A 22,192-nucleotide genomic window follows, 5' to 3' on the forward strand; every position below is an offset into this window, starting at 1 on the left:
TATTGATGCCAAATACCACAAAAACACAAAGTAACTTAATTATTTACACGTAGGTTTTAGACATAAATACCTTGCGGTGCCTGTTTTTTCTTTCTAGCACGATCACACACTTTTAACTATTTACAAATGTGTTCAGGACTTCGTGTTAAATTGGGCATAAAGCAGGAAATGCAGCATCTGTTTTTCCGTCAGAGAAATATTAATTTTACGGGAATTCTTGTGGACTTAGGGTCTGAAATTCATCCCTAGTATTCTCCCTCAAAGAAGTGTTATAAAATGGTAATTTGGTGATATTCAATACATAAATTCCGTACTTTTGTTGACCTTTATTTATGGTTTTGAACGTATACAATGTATAAAGCTTTCTACTTAGTGTTTTTCATGATTAAGCAAAAAAACAATAATGTAGATATGCATAGCGCATTACATACTTACTCTGTCAGTGAAGGCTGGGAAAGTACTGCTGTGTCTCCTGGCACAGAATCATTAGTAATTATAAAATCATGATTGAGATATTTACATTACTTTGAAGACTGGAGGTATGATGTAAACAGTTACACAGCAGGATACATTCCACTGCTGGTTTGTTCTGCACGTAACACGACATAATATAGATAAGGACTCGTGCACAGACATTTCAAATGTTATGTTTGGAACCTTGATTTCTTTTTTTTCCTCCCCTCATAACGCCTTTTAAGTTCTTCTTGACATCTCCAAGGTTCAGACTGCATTCTTACCAGTGTCACTTTTGAGAAGTCTGTTGCAATCAGAGGGCTTTTCCCGGAAGGCCAGGATGTGAAAGACATCATTTTGCTTTTACAACGATGTATTGTTGGATATTAAAGAGGCCAAACCCCCACATCTCCCTATTCTAGGATCCCTGAGCTCATCCATCATAAAGAGCAATGCCAGGGCACCGGGAGTTCAGGCCTTCGCTGCCATTTCTCTTTTCACTGTTTATTTCTTTAACTTTAACAGCTTCCAAAAGGCTCTCTCCCTCCCCGTCCAACAGGGTTCTATTCTGTCTTAATACTGTGACCACGTACAACCACATGCCTACACGTGCACACAGACGCTCACACACTTCCATCGCACTTCAAATCCATTGACGTTTTTCTCCCTTGAATGACTTTTGAGTGTTATTGGCTATCTACAGTCCACACGCAGCTATCACTTCCTGTACAGCAGTTCATCCAGGAACTGTAGTGCCTCTAATCTAAAATGTTCTACAGCCTCTAATCTTTTTTTAAATTTGTTATCCACTGCCGTTATTTTTATTTAATCTCAGAGAAAATAAGGAAATATGCATTGTCTCTTTTTTTATTGCAGCACAACTTTGTGTTTGTTTAAATTAGCCTACACAGTAAATACCTTTCCCCATGGTTGTAAATCTTTACACTTTACATACACATTAATTGTCAGAGTCAATGATCTGTAGATGTATCTACTAAGATTGCATTCTGTTCAGACAGAAACACTTTTGCTGTCAAACGAAAGGAGGGCTTGCCTGGGAATTCCGTTCAAAAACCAGATGTTTGAACTACACGTGCATCCACAGGGTTAAATACAGGAAGTACATTTGGGCCTTAATCTCCTTGTAGTGTTTGTCCTTCACTAACAAAAACATTATAATAGACCAGACCTTCGGGGTTTCTACGTCTGCGAGTCTTATAATGAACGATGATTAATCCTCCACCATTTACAAAGCTTCAGTTTTGTCTGCGGAGGAATTTCACCTTGGCTCCAGCGTTGCATGTGCAGTACCCGACTGTTTGTTTGAGTTAGCAGGAGTGCTCGGGCTACCACCCCCCCCCCCCCCCCCCCCACACACACACACTCACACACTCTCACACAAAGACACACACACAAATTATTTCTAAATAAGTGTTCGCCTCTCATAAATCACCTACTCCATAGGTCTGTGACACACACACACACACCACACCACCACACGCGCTTCACATAAATAACTCCTTGATTAACTTCACCAGAGTGCATTAGAGGCAGGCACGTTAGCCGGCACCACAGAGCGGGGTTGTGAAGACGAAGCCATTTCTTCCCTTGGCAGCAAAGTCTGTGAAGTTCTTGGCTTTGAGATGTCTGATAGTTAGTGGTGTTAATGAGTAATCCAGTCATCTAACACAAATTGGTAACCTCTCAGGCTACAAAGTTAAGGGACGGCATAATGTTTAAAAGTTACTACAGTGTAATTTCAGTGGCTGGAGCAATACAATCCGCCGAGAAGTATATTTAAATTACATTTTCACAAAGCTTTTAATGTCCAGTTTATTACGTTGGTGGCTTAACTTGTGTATCAAGTAGCTGCACAAGTATGTTTATATAGTCTCTGTTTTTTCTTAGTTTTCATTTACATTTACAATCATTTATAATGCTTGGGGTTGACTCACTGTTTACTGACAATGCATTACAAAATATTCATGAGCTTTATACTATCTGATTGTGAAGAAAACAAAATTGCGCTTATTGCATGTCAACTCTTTCCGTGTGGCAGTGAAGTTGTGTGGTCTCCCGTTTAGGTGCATCAATAGCACACTAACAGGAAAGTGATGTCAGCTGTCGTGATCTTTGTGTATGCAACAAATTAAATACCTAACCAGAATAAATGAGTGAGGAAACATAATGGATGTAGGGCACGAGGGGATGGTTTTGATGAGAATGTAAATGATGTGAAGAATATGCACAACAGCCACAAGAGCTTAACCCTGTTTTCGGAAATCTTTGTCCTGGTGTTTTAGTTGGGAAGAGTATAAGGGACATTTTAAAGAAGGAAAACATCATATACACAATTTGTATTTTGGTGAAAGTAAACGTTTTAGTTGATGCACTAACGCTCGTAATAGATAGATTATTGATATTTCTACCTTATTCTCCAAATGAGTTTTTTTTTCATATATAAAGAAATAAATCCTTCTTTACCTCGCCTGGAAGTCTAAAAAATAAATATTAATCTTTCTTCTTTCATTCTTTCCCTTATGCCTGGCCTTTAAAATCCTCATACTGGATCTTACATTTGTGTTCATATATATATGTTTTTCCGTAAAAACTACTTTTAGAGTCAGAAACTCCTTCTCATGCTAGTAAGAGTTGACAGAAAAACGTTTCCTTTTTCTTTTTTGTACTGATAGCGATATCTTACATCCACCCTAGTCCACACTCGTCCCTTCTCTAGGGCATTCACACACACTTTTTTCCTCAAGTACACATTGACTCGTGCTCACACGCTTCCACTCTCACACACACATCTCACCCAAACACACATTGAGGAATGGTGTAATGTGCAGCTGATCTGACAACTCGTGCCGGGGGAACACAGTGGCCACCTGCGCTGAGAGATGCCTCCTGCTGTGTGTGGGAAGGAGTGTGAGAGAGAGAGTGTGTGTGTGTGTGTGTGTGTGTGTTACACTGCCTGACTCACAGCACTGGTGGTATTCGTGATGTCATTTCTGGCCCGGGGTCAGGCTGGGGTGTGCTGGTTGGAGGCCTGGCCATGCGCTGATGTCACACACAGCTAATCCTCAGCTTGTTAGTGTGCGTGTGTGTGTTTTACTACTATCCTACCTCTGTGGTGGCCTTGTGCCCCGCTCTCCTGGCTTTGTAAGGGGGGCCCATTGTTTGTGTTCTGCGGTTTCCTCCTCACCCTGGGCCCCAGTGTTACTGCAACACGCACATATACGTACACAACCAAGTGTTTAGTTATAGGGTGATGCAGTGGCTAAACATGTACATAAACTAACAACACCTCAGGCAAGGAAACGGGCCTCATCCTGAGAAGAGATGTGTCACGCTGCCCATAAAGCACCTGCTAATGCTCAGAATCCCCCTTAAGTCATCAGCATGGTACAAGCCGCCCTTGACCACATCGGGAAGAGAGTAGGTCAGTGACCAATCATGACATTTCTCCCCCTGCACTTCAGCGTAGCGGCCAGTAGAGGGCAGGGCAGAGTGGAACTCCTGAAAAAGAGCTCAGCGGCTTGCATGTATATTTGCTTGTGTTTTTGTTTAATTGGAAGATGCAAGACTTGTTTATTTACCTAATGGTGCTCGCGTGATATTTCAGAGTTACGTGTCAGACAAGGGCTTGAGCTCACATTACTGGAATGATAATCGCAGCTTTCCTCAATCCAGGGGTGGAGTGGGGGGGGGGTGTGTGTGTGTAACTTCCCCTCACCGACCCTCTCCTCTCTTCTTCCTCCATACTTACCCTCTTTCTCTCAGCACATAGATGCTGGAGTCCCCGTGATGTTTTCCAGATGCTCGGCTAGCGCACTGACAGGAACCTACCTCTCCTGCTCAAATCGCTCCTTCAGTCCTTCATGCACACACTCACTCTCTCTCCCACTGTCTTGTTAAAGAGACACTTCCTTGGCCGTGCAGACTTCATGGATATAATCCTCCAAAACAATGGCCTACTCTGTGGACACATGGCCTCCCTCCACTTTAAAATTAGGAACGATGGCCTCTGTGAGTGTGTATGTTTATGTTTTTGATGCATCATTCCTAGGTGCATATTTAAAAAAGAGTCCATCTGTCTTGTTTATGGATGTGTTACCGCATAGATCGTGACCTGTGTGTTTGTGTGTAAGACGTCTGGTGTTCCACCCTGCTTGATTAGCCATTAGCCAGTGGCTGCCCTCTCCGATTCCTCCCCCCCCCCCCCCCCCCCAGAGTAAGATAATCCGTCGCCATCGTCGGCCAAACTGAGGCCCTTCAAAGAAATCACACAAACACAGTAAGAGGCCGGGCGACTGCCAGGCTTAATCCAAGCCCTCATTTTGGGGTTTAATGACCTCAGGCAGCGGAATTACACTGTCACAGTTACTCTGCGGGCTGCTGTCTCATACATGTTCACCCTGCCGTCATGGCGATGGTTACAGAGATGAGAGCATCCATCGAGCCGCCCTCTCCTCCGCCGGGCGCCCACAGACCCTGTCGTGAAAGCAAACAGACAGCAGACGGTGACAGTGGTGTCATTCGTGTGCTGCCCCGAGTCGATGTTGTCATGATATAAAATACAGGAATGTTTCACTTTTCTCTGATTCCCTTCCAGTGAAATGCATCAATGGAAATGTTCTTTAAATATTGATTAAAGGGCTACTGCGCAAAGTGTACACTCGTTGATCAATTTACACATGGGCAGTTCTACACACCCTTTGAACACAGTTGATGTCATGTCTTCTGGGTTTTCTCTGCTTTGGCTCAGAGACAACAAATCAATATTTATCCTATAACACCATGAATGCTTAGACTACAATTGTTACATCACCGCCTCATTGTGTCTGAATTCACAGACAGAAAGGAATCCAATGTTGACGATAATGTGTTCTTTCAGATGAAATGTGCTCTTTATTACATTTTCCATGGTATAATAACCCCCCCCTCCCTCTGTCTCCCTTCTACAGGGTCAACTGTCAAATGAGCGCGACTATGAGAGCGTGGTGATGATGAAGATGAGACAGGCGGCTGAGCGACAGAAGCTCATAGAACAAATGCAGAAGGAAGACGATGATGAAGCCTAGTCACGGCACAGCTCGGAACCAGCCTGCAACAAATCCATCAATACTTGTTTTAGGCTTTAGTTTCATAAAGCCTTTTTAATTATTTTGTTTTTGTTTTTTGTATGTAATAGAATATGTTAAAAAATAAATATTTTTAATGACTAAAAATCAACATTTTAAAAGCTGTGGTTCTAATCGACGTGTCATGTTTTTTTCCTTTGATAAGAACGTAGGATGACAGAGAGACAGAGTAGAGAAGAAGTAAGAGCTGCTGCAGTGGTGACCCAGAGGTAGGATCATAATGCTCAGGCTGCAGGGAGGACTCAGTACTGCACACTATTGCGTGTATATATTTTAATTGTAAATTGGTCTTTTTGTTCAAAATAAAGAGTACAAGCCTGCAGCATGTGTTGCGTTTGCGGTTCCATCTGTTTCAGATGGTTACAAAATCTATTCTGTTGACTTTGCTGCAATAAACTGAGATAAACAGATGTTTCATTTAAATGTATTCCATTAAACCTCCACATACTCATATTTGTTTTTCTAAAGATTGTGGGGATATTCTTTCTAGTCATAAAAGTAATACATTCCAATGAAGCTTAACACACTACAAGACATTACGTTTAACTTAAAAACCTGCAAGCATGGAGAAACATTACATTACATGTCACTTACTAGACGCTTTTATCCAAAGCGACTTACATACTCAATACTGTGGGCACTCCCCACAGGAGCAATGTGGAGTGAAGTGTCTCAGGGACACAACCACATGCTGACTGCAGTGGGGTTTGAACCTGTGACCCCCCTGATCCGAACACCAACGCAGAACCCACGCCTCCCATCAGACACCTCGCTCAGGTCCGTTTGACAGTCAGAAAGAAAATAAGTTTAGTTTGTTTAATCTGTCCCAAAACCACACAATCCAAACAACACATTGTACACGCGGTGAGGTGCTGAACTCTTTCTTGGCAGGGAAAGGTGGTTTTTCTGGAGTCTTGTCACCGTGAGGTTGAAAGGCAACTACCAGAGAAGTCACTGCTCTCGGCCAAGCAATTGTCTGGCACATAACCACCCCCCCCACACACAACCACATGTGGGCTCAGGATTCAAATCGAAAGGACAACCATGAGAGTAGTATCGATCTTCTCATCTAACTCAGCAAAGAGCCATTGCTTTAATCACTGAAAAGCTTTTCGTTATGAATCCTGGAATGATCTCTGAAATTCTACCGTGTGATAACGGCTACAGGAATCATAAGCAGAACATGAGCATCCATTTTTCCATCATGCATATTATTGCAGAAAAATGTAAGGTCCTTGGTGTCTTCACTTCGTACAAGTCCAATGAACAGATTGAATTGAAAATATGCCTCTTGCTTCAAAAACTGTTCCTTTCCTATGATATTTTCTCTAAGTTAAGTTATTCATTTATACGCTGTTCCATAATAGGCTTACGTAACCGATACCAAGAAGATACTCTATATTGCTTATTTATACTCTCCGCAGTGACACTCTACCGCTCTGTGACCCACATTGAGTCAGACGTTTCAGTGCCAAACTGTTGCGGTCACCCCCAGTTTCGGTCTTCTGCCTGTGGAACAACTATCCGTCCAAATAGTCTTATTTTCCTGTCCCTCGGGGGACTATGTTGTAATGCCGTGTCTGTATTTGTTGGGCCTGTGTGGCTGCGCTTTCTCTTGTCATTGTGTTATTTAGGGGGCCATATGGCAGCTTTTTTTGCACCGATCTAACCCAGCTATTCATCTTCCCACCACTCCTGTTCTGCCTCACCATGGCTGTGTTACACAATGTCCAGCTGTGGAGCAGTGTGGTCGGAGACATCTGCTCCTCTCCTCCTGCAAAATCCCCTCATCACATGGTTTTGTTTATGCGTGGTCTTTTTCAAATCTAGGCAATATGAAAAGAAATCCCAGAAACACACAAACTCTGTCCAAATGACAGCAGAGGAAATACAATTACAGGAAACACATTCACCACCAACCCTGCCCTGAGCCCACAGTGGCTTGTGCTGCATGCAAAGCAGGATGGGAGGATGAGCCTGGTGTGTGCTCCGTCCTATCAACAATTACAGCACAGCCTGGGAATCTTCACAGCATCTCCTTCTGCTCCGTTTTCCCTCATATTGTCGAGGCTGTCACGCCGGCATCTGCACACAGCATCTGGATTCTCCGCCGTCACACAACTGGGAAGCACCAGAACATTTTTGATCTTCATTGCGGAAGTTGAAGCTAAGTCATGTGTGAGGCAGCAGGACTGTTAAGAGTTTGACTGGCAGAGTTTCTGGTTTGGGGGTTATTGATCCGGGCTGGCCACAGACATATGCTATCAGACCTGGGGGCTGTACTGAAACCACCCAGAGATATCTGGCTCCCACTAGCTGAATAACCCACACTGTGTGTTTCGCTGCAGAGCTAGTGCCTCATCTTTGGGCATGAAGCATCCCTGTAAGGTGTCACAGAGCGGCGATAGCTCACAACGAGAGCATCACTTTTTATCTCATGTCTAAATTATCGTCAGAGGCATGTATCCTTTGCAACAGGATTGTTTTCTTTTATTCATGAGTTTACAATCAATGTGCATCATTACATCATTTTAATCATAAGCATATGATAAACTTACAAAAACATATTTACACAGTGCTGCAAGTATAATACTCTATCTGGAGTAGGGTTTAATTTATTGGACAGAAAACAGGGAGAACTGGGTGAGGTCTTTTGTACAGGCATAAATTAGAGACATGCTTTATTAAGTTGTACTGCCATATGATTTAGCAAACACTTAAACTCCCTAACAATCCCATTTGGTCACCAGTAGTAGACAGCAAACAATAGGCAAAAGGTCTGGAATGTAGTTTAGTTTTACCCGGAAATTATTCACCTCTTTAAGGTCATCTGAAACCTTACGTCTGAGATGATCTTATTTTTAGGACTTTATTTTCACTTGACAGAAGGCTGATTTTGAGCTGTCGTCGTGTTCAATGTAGAGCCAACGTTTAAAAAATAAGTTCTTCACATTCGTTCTTCTGGAGGCATTATGATACAGCCAACCCTCGCACCATGACCGATCACTCCGTCTCCTTGTGCAGGCACCACACCAGCGTCTGTCCCACCCCCGTCATGGCCTGCACGCGGAACCCCATCTTCTCCAGTTTGTCCAACACCAGGCGAGGCGGGTCGTCCACATGGTACTCGGCACTAAATGAGCATAAACACAAAGTCATTCTACTTTTCACAGATGTGGGATTTCTCTGTCTTTTAGTAAACTTCGCTTGGAAAGTAGAACAGTGTTAATTGTTCTGATGCTTGTTCACTTCCTTCCACACCTTGGTTCATTTCCCAGCATTATTTGAATCAGATTGCCAATGACAACATTTCCCTGATCTTCATTCTATCAGCTTGAATGATTTACTCTAAATCTGCAAAGCAGCAGCCTTCCTCAACGACATTGGGAGGTTTTTTTTCTCCTTCATGTGACCTGATCTCAGCTCTGTCGCCAATATGTACCCGTTAACTGCCAAAATTAGTGTTAAGTGCCTAAATATGGAAATATAGCCCAGTGTGAGTACATCCACAGTATCCCTGGGAGTTCCGTTAGAGTTCTCATTTCCTGTTTGTGGGATGTTAGAGGAGAAATTGTCATAGAATCAAAATACTCCACCCTTTTGGTGCTTTTGTAAGACAAACAATGCCTGCAAATCTCATTGCTTACTTTCTATCTTCAGATCTTACCCAATGTACTAGTTACCTGCCATTTTTACATCGTGTCAACCCATTAAAATACTCACAAATTGTTTCCCAGCATGGTCGTTTTCCTTGCTCCCAGGTAGTTCATGAGAGCTGGATCCGAATATTCATCCCCCACGTTAGTTGAACCAGTCTCCTGTAAGAATAATTCAACAACATTAACTGTGCAGATTGAGAAACATTTTGCTTTGCTAAAACAATATCAGTTGTTTGTGCAGCTCTTGGTGCACCTGCAGCCCTCTGGCAGGTGCAGATCATAATCTCTAATAAATGGACGGACTAAAAATAGATCATCAGATTCTCAGAGGATTTAGAATTAGGCTGCTCGAGTCTTGCAGACAACAACATGAACATGCGCAACAAGAGGCCGAACCCTGGGCAACATGTGTTTTTCATTTAGGGCACCATGGCAGAAAATAACACAACCATACGCACGGTGCTTGCTCAGCTTGTAGTCTTGACTGTTTGTTGTTTGCAGAACGGAACAGACGAATGCATAACTATATACACCCTGATTGATTAGCGCTACATTTCTCTGCAAAATAAACAAATCTAAAATAACGACACGAGTCATTTTACAGATGCGAGATACACACCAGTCTGATCTGCGTACTGATGAACATGTAAGGCATGTCTGCTTCCGGGCGATGGACCGCTATTCCTCTGGGAATCACTGGAGAAGGCTTTCTTCACGCGACGGTCCTCGCTCCAGCTTCAGCCGACAGCTCTGCGCGGAATGCGGAAACACCCACCGCGACGGTCCAATCACAGCCCTGCTTCCCTCAGCATCTGTTAACAGCAGCGCTCGCTCTGTCAGTGCCTAAAACTAAAGTATTGCTCAACTGATGCGATAAGTTGTTTGTTGACATGATAAATGTTGGCAAAGTTTAACCCTCCGGTATCATTCGATTGGACTACGCACATTTAGTCATTTGGGACAAAAATGTCCACTGCAAAAGACTTTGATAAAAACATTATATTAAAAGGTTTTTTTCACAACGTTTTTGCGTTCAATCTTTAAAGCAACTTCCGCCCTAATCAAAAATACCAAAAATGTAATAATTTTCAGGATTTTAACCCTTTAAATGCCATTTTGAATAAATGAAACCGCTGTTGTTTTTCATGATAAAAACAGAGAAAATGAGTTTCCATAAAATAAATATCTGGGGACTGGCTCTTTTTTTTTATCACAGTCTTGGATATGTCAAAGATTAGCAACAAAATTGATTTTTTGCATTATTAGTTTTTGCACAACATTAGATTAAACAAAAAACTCACACATTAGTCATTTGGGACAAAAATGTCCACTTCCAAAAACTGCTATAAAATGATTACAGATTAATATTTTTAAAAACTTTTTGGGGTTAAATCTTTCAATCAACTTCAGTCCTGATCAAAAATACCAAATAATGTTCAGGATTTTAACCCTTTAACAGCCAGTTTGAAAACATGAATTTGCGTTTTCTATGAAAAACATGCACAAAAAGGCAGTTATTTTCCAAATAATAAATGTTGGGGGGTCGGCTTTTTTTTATCACAGTCTTGGATATGTCAAAGATTAGCTACAGCATTTATTTTGGTGGATTATTAAAGATTAAACAAAAAGCTAGTATTTTATCTTTGTGCTGACTCCTTTCAAGCACAGTTCAGGCAGATCCACACCAGATTCTCCTTCTCAGGGTGTTTCTGTTTCAGAGGATGAGTCCTGCAGCTGAAGTTACGGGCTGCATGAGACCTCTTGTCCCACAGAGAAGCGCCTCTTCATCTTACTGGTTGTTGCGTATCACAGGAATTAAATGACCAGCCAGCCAAACTACACATATTTGAAGCTTTGGCTTTGCAGCCAGGTGTTTTTATTTACTTGAAGGAGTGTATGTATCGCTGTGTATGTCTGTTTGCTAAAGAGACATTATCAAAGAACTTTGAAGTTCCAAACAATTCAAAACATCGAGGTCAAGCTGGGTCAGGATCATACATCTGTTTACCTCTAAGACACATGAAACAGCACAAATGAAAAACAAAACGCCATGAGAGCACACTTACTCCTGTCTCATTCTCACACACAATCACTCACACACAAGGTATAAGGAGGTTTAATATGTCCAATTGTGTATGAGTTTGGGAATAAGGGAGTGAGAGAAAAAGAGAGAGAGAGAAAGAAAGCGATATGAGGCGAAAACTGCGACTTGCTGTAAACCAAATCTACTGTATGTTGTTGTCTGTACACACACACACACACACACACACACACACACACACACACACACACACACACACACACACACACACACACACACACACACACACACACACACACACACACACACACACACACACACACACACACACACACACACACACACACACAGACAAACACACACATTTCTCAGCTGATACCACTCTTCCACATCCATACCAACACACCTACATCATATGAGTTGCATACATTCCAATGGCTGTCAGGGCCCCATTATACAACAGGCAAAGAAACCAAGAAATTACAAGCATGTAATTCAATGGTAAAATGTCACATCTGGTGATATACAGTAAAAAGGACAAATTGAACTATTTTCCTCCAAAATAAAACCCTGACATTACAAAATGCATGATTATATACCGGTATGGCGGAGAGATCAAAAGATGTGGTTATAATGGGAGTGAATGGGACATTTTTGTCCGTGAGTGGCTAATGTGAGTTTTTTGTTTAATCTGATTCTGTGCAAAAACTAATAATCCACCAAAATAAATGTTGTTTATAAAACGGACAAGTCAAATCAAGCAATCTGATTGGTTCTTAGCCGTGATATACTGAGCGTATACCACGGGTAGAATTGTAAATTACTTTTCACAACAAGTCAGTATCCCTCCGCGTCTGAGAAAAACAGTATACCGTTGGGCTGGAACAAGAAAGCAGCGGAGAAGTAACGGGGCAGAAGCCCTCCTTTTTGACGCAGCGGTCCAGACATAGACATCAAACGGCAAAACATATTCAGTGTGCAGTTCCTTTGGCATTAGGGCAGGGATATCTAGATACTTTTGACGGTTTAACATAATGTATTGTGCTACTTTTAAAGCAAGCAACGATGTTTTCAAATCTGTAATCAAAGAGGTCCGCAAAAACGCTATCGACCAATCAGATTGCTTGATTTTGACTTGTCAGTTTTATAAATATATTTAAATTTCTTCCGTTACGAAACAAACTTACAAAGCATAAAATGGAAACATTTAAGATTAACTTCGACCTCCGGGGGGGGTCTTACTATAGTATTGAGGAGTGGATTGAGCAGTGCCTATCTCCAGAAAAAAAAGCACCTAAACTACGACATGCAGAGCTACGTGAAGAGCAGGTAGACCATTATTTGGTTGTTTATTTACATTAATGTGTATGTTGCTGTTTATTGTGCAGCCACTGAAAAACTGTCCAGCATCAGTAGCATGGCTTACGTGGTCACTTGTATACACAAGTTATTGAGCCGTTTCCGCTCTACATCCTGAACTCCTCCCTTCGATGCAATGCACTTCCGTTTTGGCGGACTGGGTTTGTTTTGCTAGCTAGCTCCGTTGTGCCGACAAAGCACTGATATCGCAGAGACAAAGAGGATATAACAATTACAACATGAAGAAAAGTGGTTCGGGAACTACGTGTGCGGTAGTTGGTTGCAATCACTCGAGAAAGCACCTGAACGAGTGGTTAGATAGAGAGTGCTACGACCACAAACCAGCACCCAGCCATGTTGTTCATTAAATACAGATAAACACAACAAATACTGCATGCATTGTATTTTTTAATATTATATATGAATATTTTCATAGTGATGTAATTGTGTGGGCTGCTTTTATATTTTAATTTGTAATACCTGTTAGGATTAAACATGTGATCTTTCTTGTTGAAGCCATTTCTTTAGTTTCCTCTCAACAATTAATTAATTCAGTGTTATTTATGTACAGTATGAGCTTAATATGAATGATGAACTGTGTTAAAAGAAATTGTAGCACTCTAAGGAACATATGAAATGCAATAATGCAATAACAGTGCAATAATGAAATTAAATTACATCAAACTTTATTTTCACTCGAACAGTACAGGCACATATGATATATTGCACAGCATAAAGAGATCATGTAAATTGTGCATTATGTAAACAACAGACAACTGTTGGCTCCTGTGGGCATGACCTAAATAAGGCAGTTTATTTTGGTTTTAAAATGCTGAGATATTTACTGCAGAACTGTAACCTTCCCTCAACAAAATCGTCAAAAAATTTCGGGAGCATGTGGGCAAAGTAGAATGTGCGCAGCCAACGGCCCATCTACACTACAGGCATGAAAAAATCTTGAAGCTGGGCGTGTCTGAAGCTTGGCGATTTTTTGCGAGCAACCAATCACATGAATCTCCCGCCCCCGACATACAGAGCAATAGCAATGTTAAAACGAAGTAAACTGGATATAAACTCTCCAAACAGGCGAAAAAACTATCAGTTTCACCCACTGTCTCTGCCACCTCCCTCCATGCCTGGTTCCTCCGGTTTGTATCCCGGTAAATAGTTCCGGTCGTAAAGAACCGGGTGATTTGCTACCGTAATATCTCGTTTGGAATATGAGGAAATGAACTGCGGTCTGGCTCTCCCAGCTTGCACGCGGTTGGATTGGCTGAGCTTGCACTGGCGGGATTTGCATAAACGGAATTTGATTGGCTGATGCCAAGCATCGAGCCTCAAAAGTTGAACATTGTTCAACTTTTGATGCCGATAGATGCTCGTGATGCTTGCAAAGCCATGCCATGCTCCCCACAATGCAGTTCGGCGAAGATTCAAAATCTTCTACGTCACCCCATTCAAGTGAATGGGCGAAGCGTTGAAAGCATTTTTTGATGCCTGTAGTGTAGACGTACCGTAGCCTTCAGACTGTCCATTGCTTTTCCATCTATTGCCATGGATTGAACGAAGTAGGAGCAAATTTTGCTGTACGTTATGCTGGGCCACGTCGTCATGTTATCCTCCCAGTTTTGCACTGAATTCGGGTGGGGGAGAGTAACGCCATCTCCAGTCAAAGGAGTAGAATCGTGTTCCCAAGCTAGCATTACTGTCAGCATCGAAATCGCTGTGTTTACACCAGTGCCCGTCTGACTGTTTACACCGGTTTACACCGACAGACGCTGTGCAAAAGACTTCCGGCGGAAATGAAGTGCATTTGTGTAGGGTTATGGCGCTACCCGTGGTTTGTCGCGTAAACTTGTCTATAGGTTGAGGTTGTTCTAGGCTGTTGCTTGGCGTGGCGAGAATATTTCTCCACTTTCTCCGGTCCCAGATATTGGGCTTCCAGTAGCTTTGGAGAGAGCTTTCTCAGCCTGTGGCCACTAACGGTCATAATTTCTCTGCTTTGTTTCAAGACCCGCATCAGAAAGCTTTGGAATGGTGCTACTTTTCCAGTTGGTCTACCTGCTCTTCACGTAGCTCTGGATGTCGTCGTTTAGGTGCTTTCTTGAGATAGGCACTGCTCAATCCACTCCTCCATAGTAAGACCCCCCGGAGGTCGAAGTTAATCTTAAATGTTTCCATCTTAGGCTTTGTAAGTTTGTTTCGTAACTGAAGAAATGCAAATATATTTATAAAACTGACAAGTCAAATCAAGCAATCTGATTGGTCGATAGTGTTTTTGCGGACCTCTTTCATTACAGATTTGAAAACATTGTTGCTTGCTTTAAAAGTAGCACAATTCATTATGTCAAACCTTGGAAAGTATCTAGATATCCCTGCCCTAATGCCAAAGGAACTGCACACTGAATATGTTTTGCCGTTTGATGTCTATGTCTGGACCGCTGCGTAAAAAGGAGGGTTTCTGCCCCGTTACTTCTCCGCTGCTTTCTTGTTCCAGTATGAATTGCTTTTCAGTCGACCCTCCGCTTGTCGACCCTCCGCTTCGCGTCGGGCCGAACCACGCCCCTTAGCTGTGATATAATGAGCATATACCACGGCCTGTCGTGAGCTATTGCTTAATTCTAATCTTTGAAATATCCAAGACTGTGATAAAAAAAGCCGACCCCCCCCCAATATTTTTTATATAGAAAATAACTGCCTTTTTGTGCATGTTTTTCATAGAAAACGCTAATTCATGTTTTCAAATTGGCAGTTAAAGGGTTAAAAATCCCGCAAATAATGTAATGGTTGGTATTTTTGATCAGGACTGAAGTTGATTGAAAGATTTAACCCCAAAAAGTTAAAAAAATATATTAATCTGTTGTCATTTTAGAGCAGTTTTTGGAAGTGGACATTTTTGTCCCGAATGACTAATGTGTGAGTTTTTTGTTTAATCTGATTTTGTGCAAAAAAGGAGGGTTAATATTCAGAAGTGCTCAATACAAAAATCCCCTGTAAAATCTTTATTGTTCTGAAGAAAAGCAGATATTGTGTTTCACCTGCACATGGATGTTAAGTTGTTTGTTAGTCAAGAGTCTATCATAAGGCTTTAGTTTACAAAACGAGAGTACTACAGTTATCCAAATGCATGAAACATTTTCCTTTTATTCCTGGCCAAATTGGCTTTTTGCAAATAAATACACAATTTTAAAGCATTACACTTTTACAAGGATACACTTTACGTGACACATGCTATAACAAGTACATTTACTGTATGTGCATGCATGTATTTCACTGAACCAACACTGTCTGGAGCTCTTATTTCCTCCTCGGGGATTTATTAATTTCCTCCTCAGCGCAACAATAATCATTTTGGATCAGTGCAGTAACTGAGGGGGGAAATGAAAGACATAGACCGAAGGCAAACAACAATGGTGAAGACTTTGATAAAATCAGCAATATGAATGTAATGTCCCACTGATGCCAGAGGAAGGCACAGACATTCAGCTTGGGTTTGCATGTCATGCTTAGTTGTAAGGGGTACTTTAAAGCATCATAGCAGCTTGATATTGTGATGGTTAGCAGACATGAATCAGAGCAGCTCCTTCAGAGATGCACAATCATGGTTCCGATCCTCTCCATAGTGGTGAACCATTTTTATTTTGTTCTGTTTTATGATATATTTCTGATACATTTGACACTGCTCTGCCTTGTGATAATGCATTTTTGTTTACAGTCAAGTGACGGCATCATTACAGCCCTCTGAAATGACCCAGAGCATGTCATCTGTAACCCTCCATTCAGTGGGACACAGGTGCTTGGTGAGGGTTGCTCACAAGATGGCCACCTACTGGCTTCAAATATCATTATCATTTGTGTAGCTGTCTCTTGGATTTTCCCACATCTACATATTGGTCATTTCAAACTGGACATTTAACTGAGTGAATGCCGACCCATTGCTTTCCCCTTTGGAAAAAAAACGACTTGTTTATTGTTGAACTAGTGTTCAGGCTTTTTTAGAAGTCCATCAGATGAATGCGCTTCCATTTGAATCCTTTGCGGTGTGAAAAAAGAAACGTGTGCTCCTCTGGAATGTGTCTCCTTTCCCCTGTTTTATCTGTCCCCGCTAACCTGAGACCTACTAAAGGAAAGAAAACAGGAAAACAGCAGGGATGTCGCCAAGGCCCCAAAAATAAACCAGAGACCCCCCTCCTGCCCAAAAGAACACTCTCTCCAAACATGTTCCTACCCGAGCCACTTCCTGGACTCCTGCCGTGTCTTCCTGCACCGGCTCATCTGCTGCTGGTTATTGGAGTGAAGGGTCACCTGTTCTCTGATCTGTGGGGACAGTGGAGCACATCCCTGGTGGGTCCACGGGAAGCAGTTTGATCTTTTGACGAGGCCTTTGCCTTTGCCTTCTCAGCTAAAGTGTGATGTCCTGATGCAGGAACGCTGCCATCAAAGAGCTACTAGTGTAATATAAAGAAAGAAAAAACAACTTCATTAACATGTATTTTTTCTACGCTATAGTCAAGAAAGTGGTATTACCATACCATCTAATTATCATAACAGCTGTTATGCAGAGCCCTTAAAAATTGACACCACGAAAAAGCAATATCTACAAAAAAATACTGCAGAATTCTTCGTAGTCATTATAATATACTTATATTATATGTCATGATTTCTGGAAAGAAACATGACTAGTGATTATCAAATATATTTTTTGGCCCTCATGTTCCATTATATCGGACAGAAGGCAGACATCTCTCGTAGGAAAATATGTATTTTTTATTGTTTTTGGGGCAAAACTTATCGCACGGAATTCAAATGACAAACTCATATCATTTTTTAATCAACACCATTTGAAATGCCCAATGCCTTAGAAATCCCACACACAGCATCAAGCTCTGTACGATAAATGCGTCTGACGGATTGACTTGCTGTGAATGTGTGTGGGTGAAGCCCTGCGCTGCTAAAGCAATCGCTTTAAATCACTGAGAGTGGACTGAACAGGAATGAATGATACAGCAGGCAGTGTGTGTATACAGTATGATGATTTACTGGAGGTGTATGCTGGAGTAATATTCCATTATTCAGCATTTAAACTATGGGAGAGCGGAGACAGCTTTCTGATAGATTGGGTGTTAGGGTTACACTGTGTATAGGTTTACATCTGCTTAATTTTGATGAATCACCGTGTTGCAGAGCCATGTCTCTCATCTCCAGACTTTTGCATTTATGCTCGTGTGTATCTACATCTGTAGTTCCCCTCTGAGGAGCTTCACAGTCCCTCCTCTGCACGAAGATACATCATTGACCTCCTTTTGTTTTTGCTGTTTTCCAGATTACACCCAGCAGCTTACATAAGGTGCCTTCAAGCCGTGGAGATATTACCCAACAGCCTCAGCAAGGTTATTCATTCTCTTTGTCTCTCCTTTTTCACCCCACCTCACCTCTCTTCCCACTAATTCATGCTGCGCTCACTGATGGATGATACCGCTGGCTTTAGGAATTACACAACACAACACTGGGGTACGAGCATCGCTGTGAGGCATTACATGCGCTGTCACCAGGTTAACGTTCTGTTGAGAAACACCAGGATGCGGTTTCAGTGGTTGTGCATACTGGAAGGGTTTGTTTAGGGAGACTTTCTCTCAGTGATTAAGAATAATGTCATTAGAAGTTTGGAAGGACACGTTCTCACAAACTGTGTCTTTTCTCTCATCGCTTCGTTTCGGAGCTTGATTTTGTGCTAGGAGCATGTGTCTATGGGCCAGAACAACTGGGACTGATTGGATTATTAGTAACAGGAAACAACATGATGCGTAATAAACACAAAGGAGATTTAAGCCTGTTTGAAGGTATCCACAATGTAGTTGGTTGGTCAGCATTCCCGGTCATCATCTGTAATGCATCCCAGTGAGTTTGACCACAGTAATGTGCATTTAGAAAGACAAATTGTCAGTGCTCAGAAAAAGATTACTCTGAATGCTGTAGTCAGCCAGAGAAAAATAGACAGAGCAATTATCCTCTTTGTTGAATTTGTATTATCTTGACAGGGAGTCATTTTAGTTCATCCAAAAAGCTCCAGAAACAGATGTTTATATTCAATTCCCCCGCGATTTATTAGCAAATCAGTGGCTATACATTTGGGATTAAAAAATCAGATGCAATGATACATTTACTTTTTGACAACATTTATTCAATCATCAAACTTTAGGGCATGCAGCCTAACTTTAGCCTTTCCCCCCAAACCTCTGAGTTAAAGGACTCTCAGAAATCGAGTAGGCTTTCTAAAATCCTGAACATACCTTTTTAAAGACTGAACCCCGACCACCACTTTTCAGCTCTTTCATTAACTTTTATTTCCTCTCATTGCCAGATCATAAAAGTGTTTATTTCCATCTCTCCCCTCAAGTCAAACATTTGTTATTACATAAAAAAGAGAAATAGCTGTACCTAAATGAAACTGATACAAATGTATTGCCTTGAAGGTTCATTTAAAACTATACATGAATTATGGCTTACATTTAATACCTTATCAAGTAGTTGTATACACTTTTTTCCTAAAAAGTTTTTTATAGACAATGTAGCTTTTTTTTTAATAATCTTTTTAGATTAAAGCATTATTTTTATTTTTCATTATGCCCTAATCCAGGGGTGCCAAACTATGGCCCGGGGGCCAACTGCGGCCCGTGGATTTGCCCGCAGCAAATTCTAAAAGTATAATTGAATATGGCCCACATGAAACTTGTGCTTGTCTCAGATTGTACTTCTTAAATATAAATGTAAACATATATTACACAGAATAATGTTTTAATAAGCCCAATTTTCAAATAAATTCTGTCAATTAAAGCTGCCAACACTTTTTCAAACAAAATAAATGAAAGCCTAATAATGGAAAGCTGTTTTTTTCTTAAAGCAGATTCAAAATCAAGCAAAATCGACCTACATTTGATGGATTTTTCTTACTTATAATTAATTTATGAGGAAATGTACCTCACCAGTGAGTGGCCCAGCCCCTCGTATAGTTTTCCTATCAGTGAAACATTTTCGGACACCCCTGTTTTAATCACTGAGATTGTTGGTCTGGGGTTAAGTTAGGGCTTGGGGCCTTGAATACATTCTAATGCCAAATAGTGATGATCAGAACACATAATGTCAGTGCATTGAGAAGTCCTAACCCTAAGAGAACATTCCGTTTCATTGCATCACCACAGCACTTTTGCATAAAACAACGAGACTGATGAATAGTCTGAAAGAGAGACGGAGAGGAATGACAGCATCCATTCATACCGACATGCCTGAGTCACATCATGATTCCCATCAGGCCTGTGGTTATTAATCATGTTTTTGTATTATATGTGGCAGCATGTGTTTGTTGTTTATGAAGTCCAGTAGAACTTCTTCTAGAAAAACAACTATTTCAATGAGCTTGGCAAGAGTGAAGGGAAGGCTTGTTTAACACGTTAACAGCGGCTGCACAAAAGCTGCCCCGCGTTTGTACTTTAACATAAAGTGAGCTCGAAAAAGTAGTACACACTTAAACAATGACACTGAATATAGACAGTGGTAAAATGAAACTCGGTACTCAGTTACCTAAGTATTTCTATTTAATGGCAATTTCTTCTTCTACTAAACTACATATTTGTGGTCACTTTGCAGATTTAGATTCTAAATACAAATCATAATAAACAAATACATTTTGATGTATTATTACAGGTTTAACTACCCTAGAAAAACATACAGTTATTAAATAGAGCTCCACCATTATCAGCTACAACACTAAAGTGATGAACACATTAATGCATCATTCATTTTACATCACTTGTTTTACATTCAGCAATATAATATATACAGTACTGAAATTGACCTTTCTGTACTAAGCAATACATTTTGGTTATATTTTGATGTGAACACTTTTACTGTTAAAATACATTAGCCTACATCAGGTTTTTGACATCAAATGCTCACTATTATTGTCTCCTGATTATCTTCACTTGTCGCCATAGTTACTTTGCTATCTAATGCTAAACTCGGCTGAAGTGTTTGTGATTTATTTGGACTGTTAAAATCCTTAAAGAGCCTGCGTCAGCTACAGAAGCAGACATTACTCTGTCCAATTTAAAGCCCTCCCGTGATTTTCCATTAATAAATCAGGAGATCCTTGAAAAGAGCCTGACTGTCTGCGAAATATCCGGTCGGGTAAAATAATTGGATAAACAGAATATCCAGATGCATCGTGGGTCTTTAATATCACAGTCAACAGTATAATCCCGTAAAAGAGGAAAACTTCGATAGCTGCGACCTTCACTTGCCCCGACAACAAAGAAAGCAAGAAAACGGAGGACGATGCGAGTCAATTACGTGACTATGAGCTCATGGTAGTACTGGCTCTGATCAGCCCCACATGTCTTATGGGGTTCACTCGCTATACTGTACTTCATGCCCTGCATTCTTCACATCATAAACCGTGATTGAAAGTACCGGTGACGTGTATAAATCCTGTACAAACAATATCGCAAACCCCAGACGCATCAGTGAAAACAATATTAGAAAACGAGCCAGCACCGCAATCATGCAAAACACCACTTCAGTGCAGGAAGACGACAAATGACCCTCTGGCAGTGTGATTTTATTGTCTTGTTGTGACAGATAACAAGTTAATTGGCGTCCCCGGTCTGGATCCATGAAGCGAATGCATCCGGAATCTGACCATTTGACACGATTCCTGGGTTCTTGGGTGCATTAAGGCTGCTCAATGGGAAGTGGGAATGTTATGGTTTTACAAGATGATATATTGGGCTGAGGGCAGAAAGTCACATTCTTAAATGTAGTGTGGTTGGGATGGTTGCTGTGTTCCCAGACCAACAGCTCTCTGAGATTTATTGAATTCATAATTTGCTACTTTCATATAAACACGGGGTAACTGGGGGGGCATGGACGCCCACACTGCCTTACACACACAAACAATGTTATACTTTTTGTGATATTTTTGTTTGCGTTTTCACTCCATTTCTCCATGTGTCTCTATCTTTAAATGAATTAAACTGAGTGGGAGGTTGAGTAATGAGGCTTAGCATATATTCCAGGCCTCCCTTTCTTATCTTCGCTTGTTCTCATCTTCGTTTATACTCACCCCGTCCCCCTACTTTTTACCCTAGGAACATTTTTGCTTTATCTGAAACTCTCCTCTCTTCAACCAAATAGCATTCCACATAAGTCAAACCATCCTTATCACCTTCCAGCACTCATGGGTCTCTTCAGGAAGTTGGGATGTCGATGGAGTATTTTGACGTGTTCTTCGTGAATGTTGTACACTTGTAGATGAGAGACTGAAATTATAATCTTTTGCAGGATTAATGTTGCTTTTAAGTCAACAGCAGTGAATTAGTTGAATGCTGGAACATCTTGATTAATGACAGTTGCCTCGATTTGGCTTCCCAGAACTGTATGTTCCAAGAAACTCTGACAAATAGCTCTTTCTAAGAAAAGATCAATAACACAACATTCTGTGTCATGTCAACGACAATTTCACTGAGACTCGGACAACTAGA

The 22,192-nt window shown here is 41.2% G+C and overlaps 3 protein-coding genes across 4 annotated transcripts in view; 2 read left to right on the forward strand and 1 right to left on the reverse strand.

Moving 5' to 3' along the window:
* Window positions 1-6,005, forward strand: part of dnajc17 (DnaJ (Hsp40) homolog, subfamily C, member 17) — a 32,587-nt gene extending 26,582 nt beyond the window's left edge. The window contains exon 11 of the mRNA XM_079693776.1: window positions 5,421-6,005. Within this exon, the coding sequence (XP_079549902.1) occupies window positions 5,421-5,537 (117 nt within the window). The 3' untranslated portion in view covers window positions 5,538-6,005. The remainder of the gene's footprint in view (window positions 1-5,420) is intronic.
* Window positions 6,006-8,062: 2,057 nt separating this feature from the next.
* gchfr (GTP cyclohydrolase I feedback regulator) lies at window positions 8,063-10,075 on the reverse strand. The gene is made up of 3 exons (XM_079640277.1): window positions 9,876-10,075; window positions 9,321-9,415; window positions 8,063-8,730 (listed from the first exon to the last, which is right to left on the reverse strand). The coding sequence occupies exons 1-3, from the start codon at window positions 9,909-9,911 to the stop codon at window positions 8,601-8,603; spliced, it is 261 nt and encodes an 86-aa protein (XP_079496403.1). The 5' UTR covers window positions 9,912-10,075; the 3' UTR covers window positions 8,063-8,600.
* A 6,393-nt stretch (window positions 10,076-16,468) lies between these two features.
* The window catches only part of bmf1 (BCL2 modifying factor 1), an 84,915-nt gene continuing 79,191 nt past the window's right edge, over window positions 16,469-22,192 (forward strand). For both annotated transcript variants that reach the window (XM_079693780.1, XM_079693781.1), the window contains exons 1-2: window positions 16,469-17,000; window positions 17,980-18,046. In XM_079693780.1, coding sequence (XP_079549906.1) covers window positions 16,671-17,000; window positions 17,980-18,046 — 397 coding nt within the window. In that variant the 5' untranslated portion in view covers window positions 16,469-16,670. The remainder of the gene's footprint in view (window positions 17,001-17,979; window positions 18,047-22,192) is intronic.

Source organism: Notothenia rossii (assembly GCF_949606895.1).
Source record: "Notothenia rossii genome assembly, chromosome: 7".
NCBI classification, from domain to species: Eukaryota; Metazoa; Chordata; class Actinopteri; order Perciformes; family Nototheniidae; genus Notothenia; species Notothenia rossii.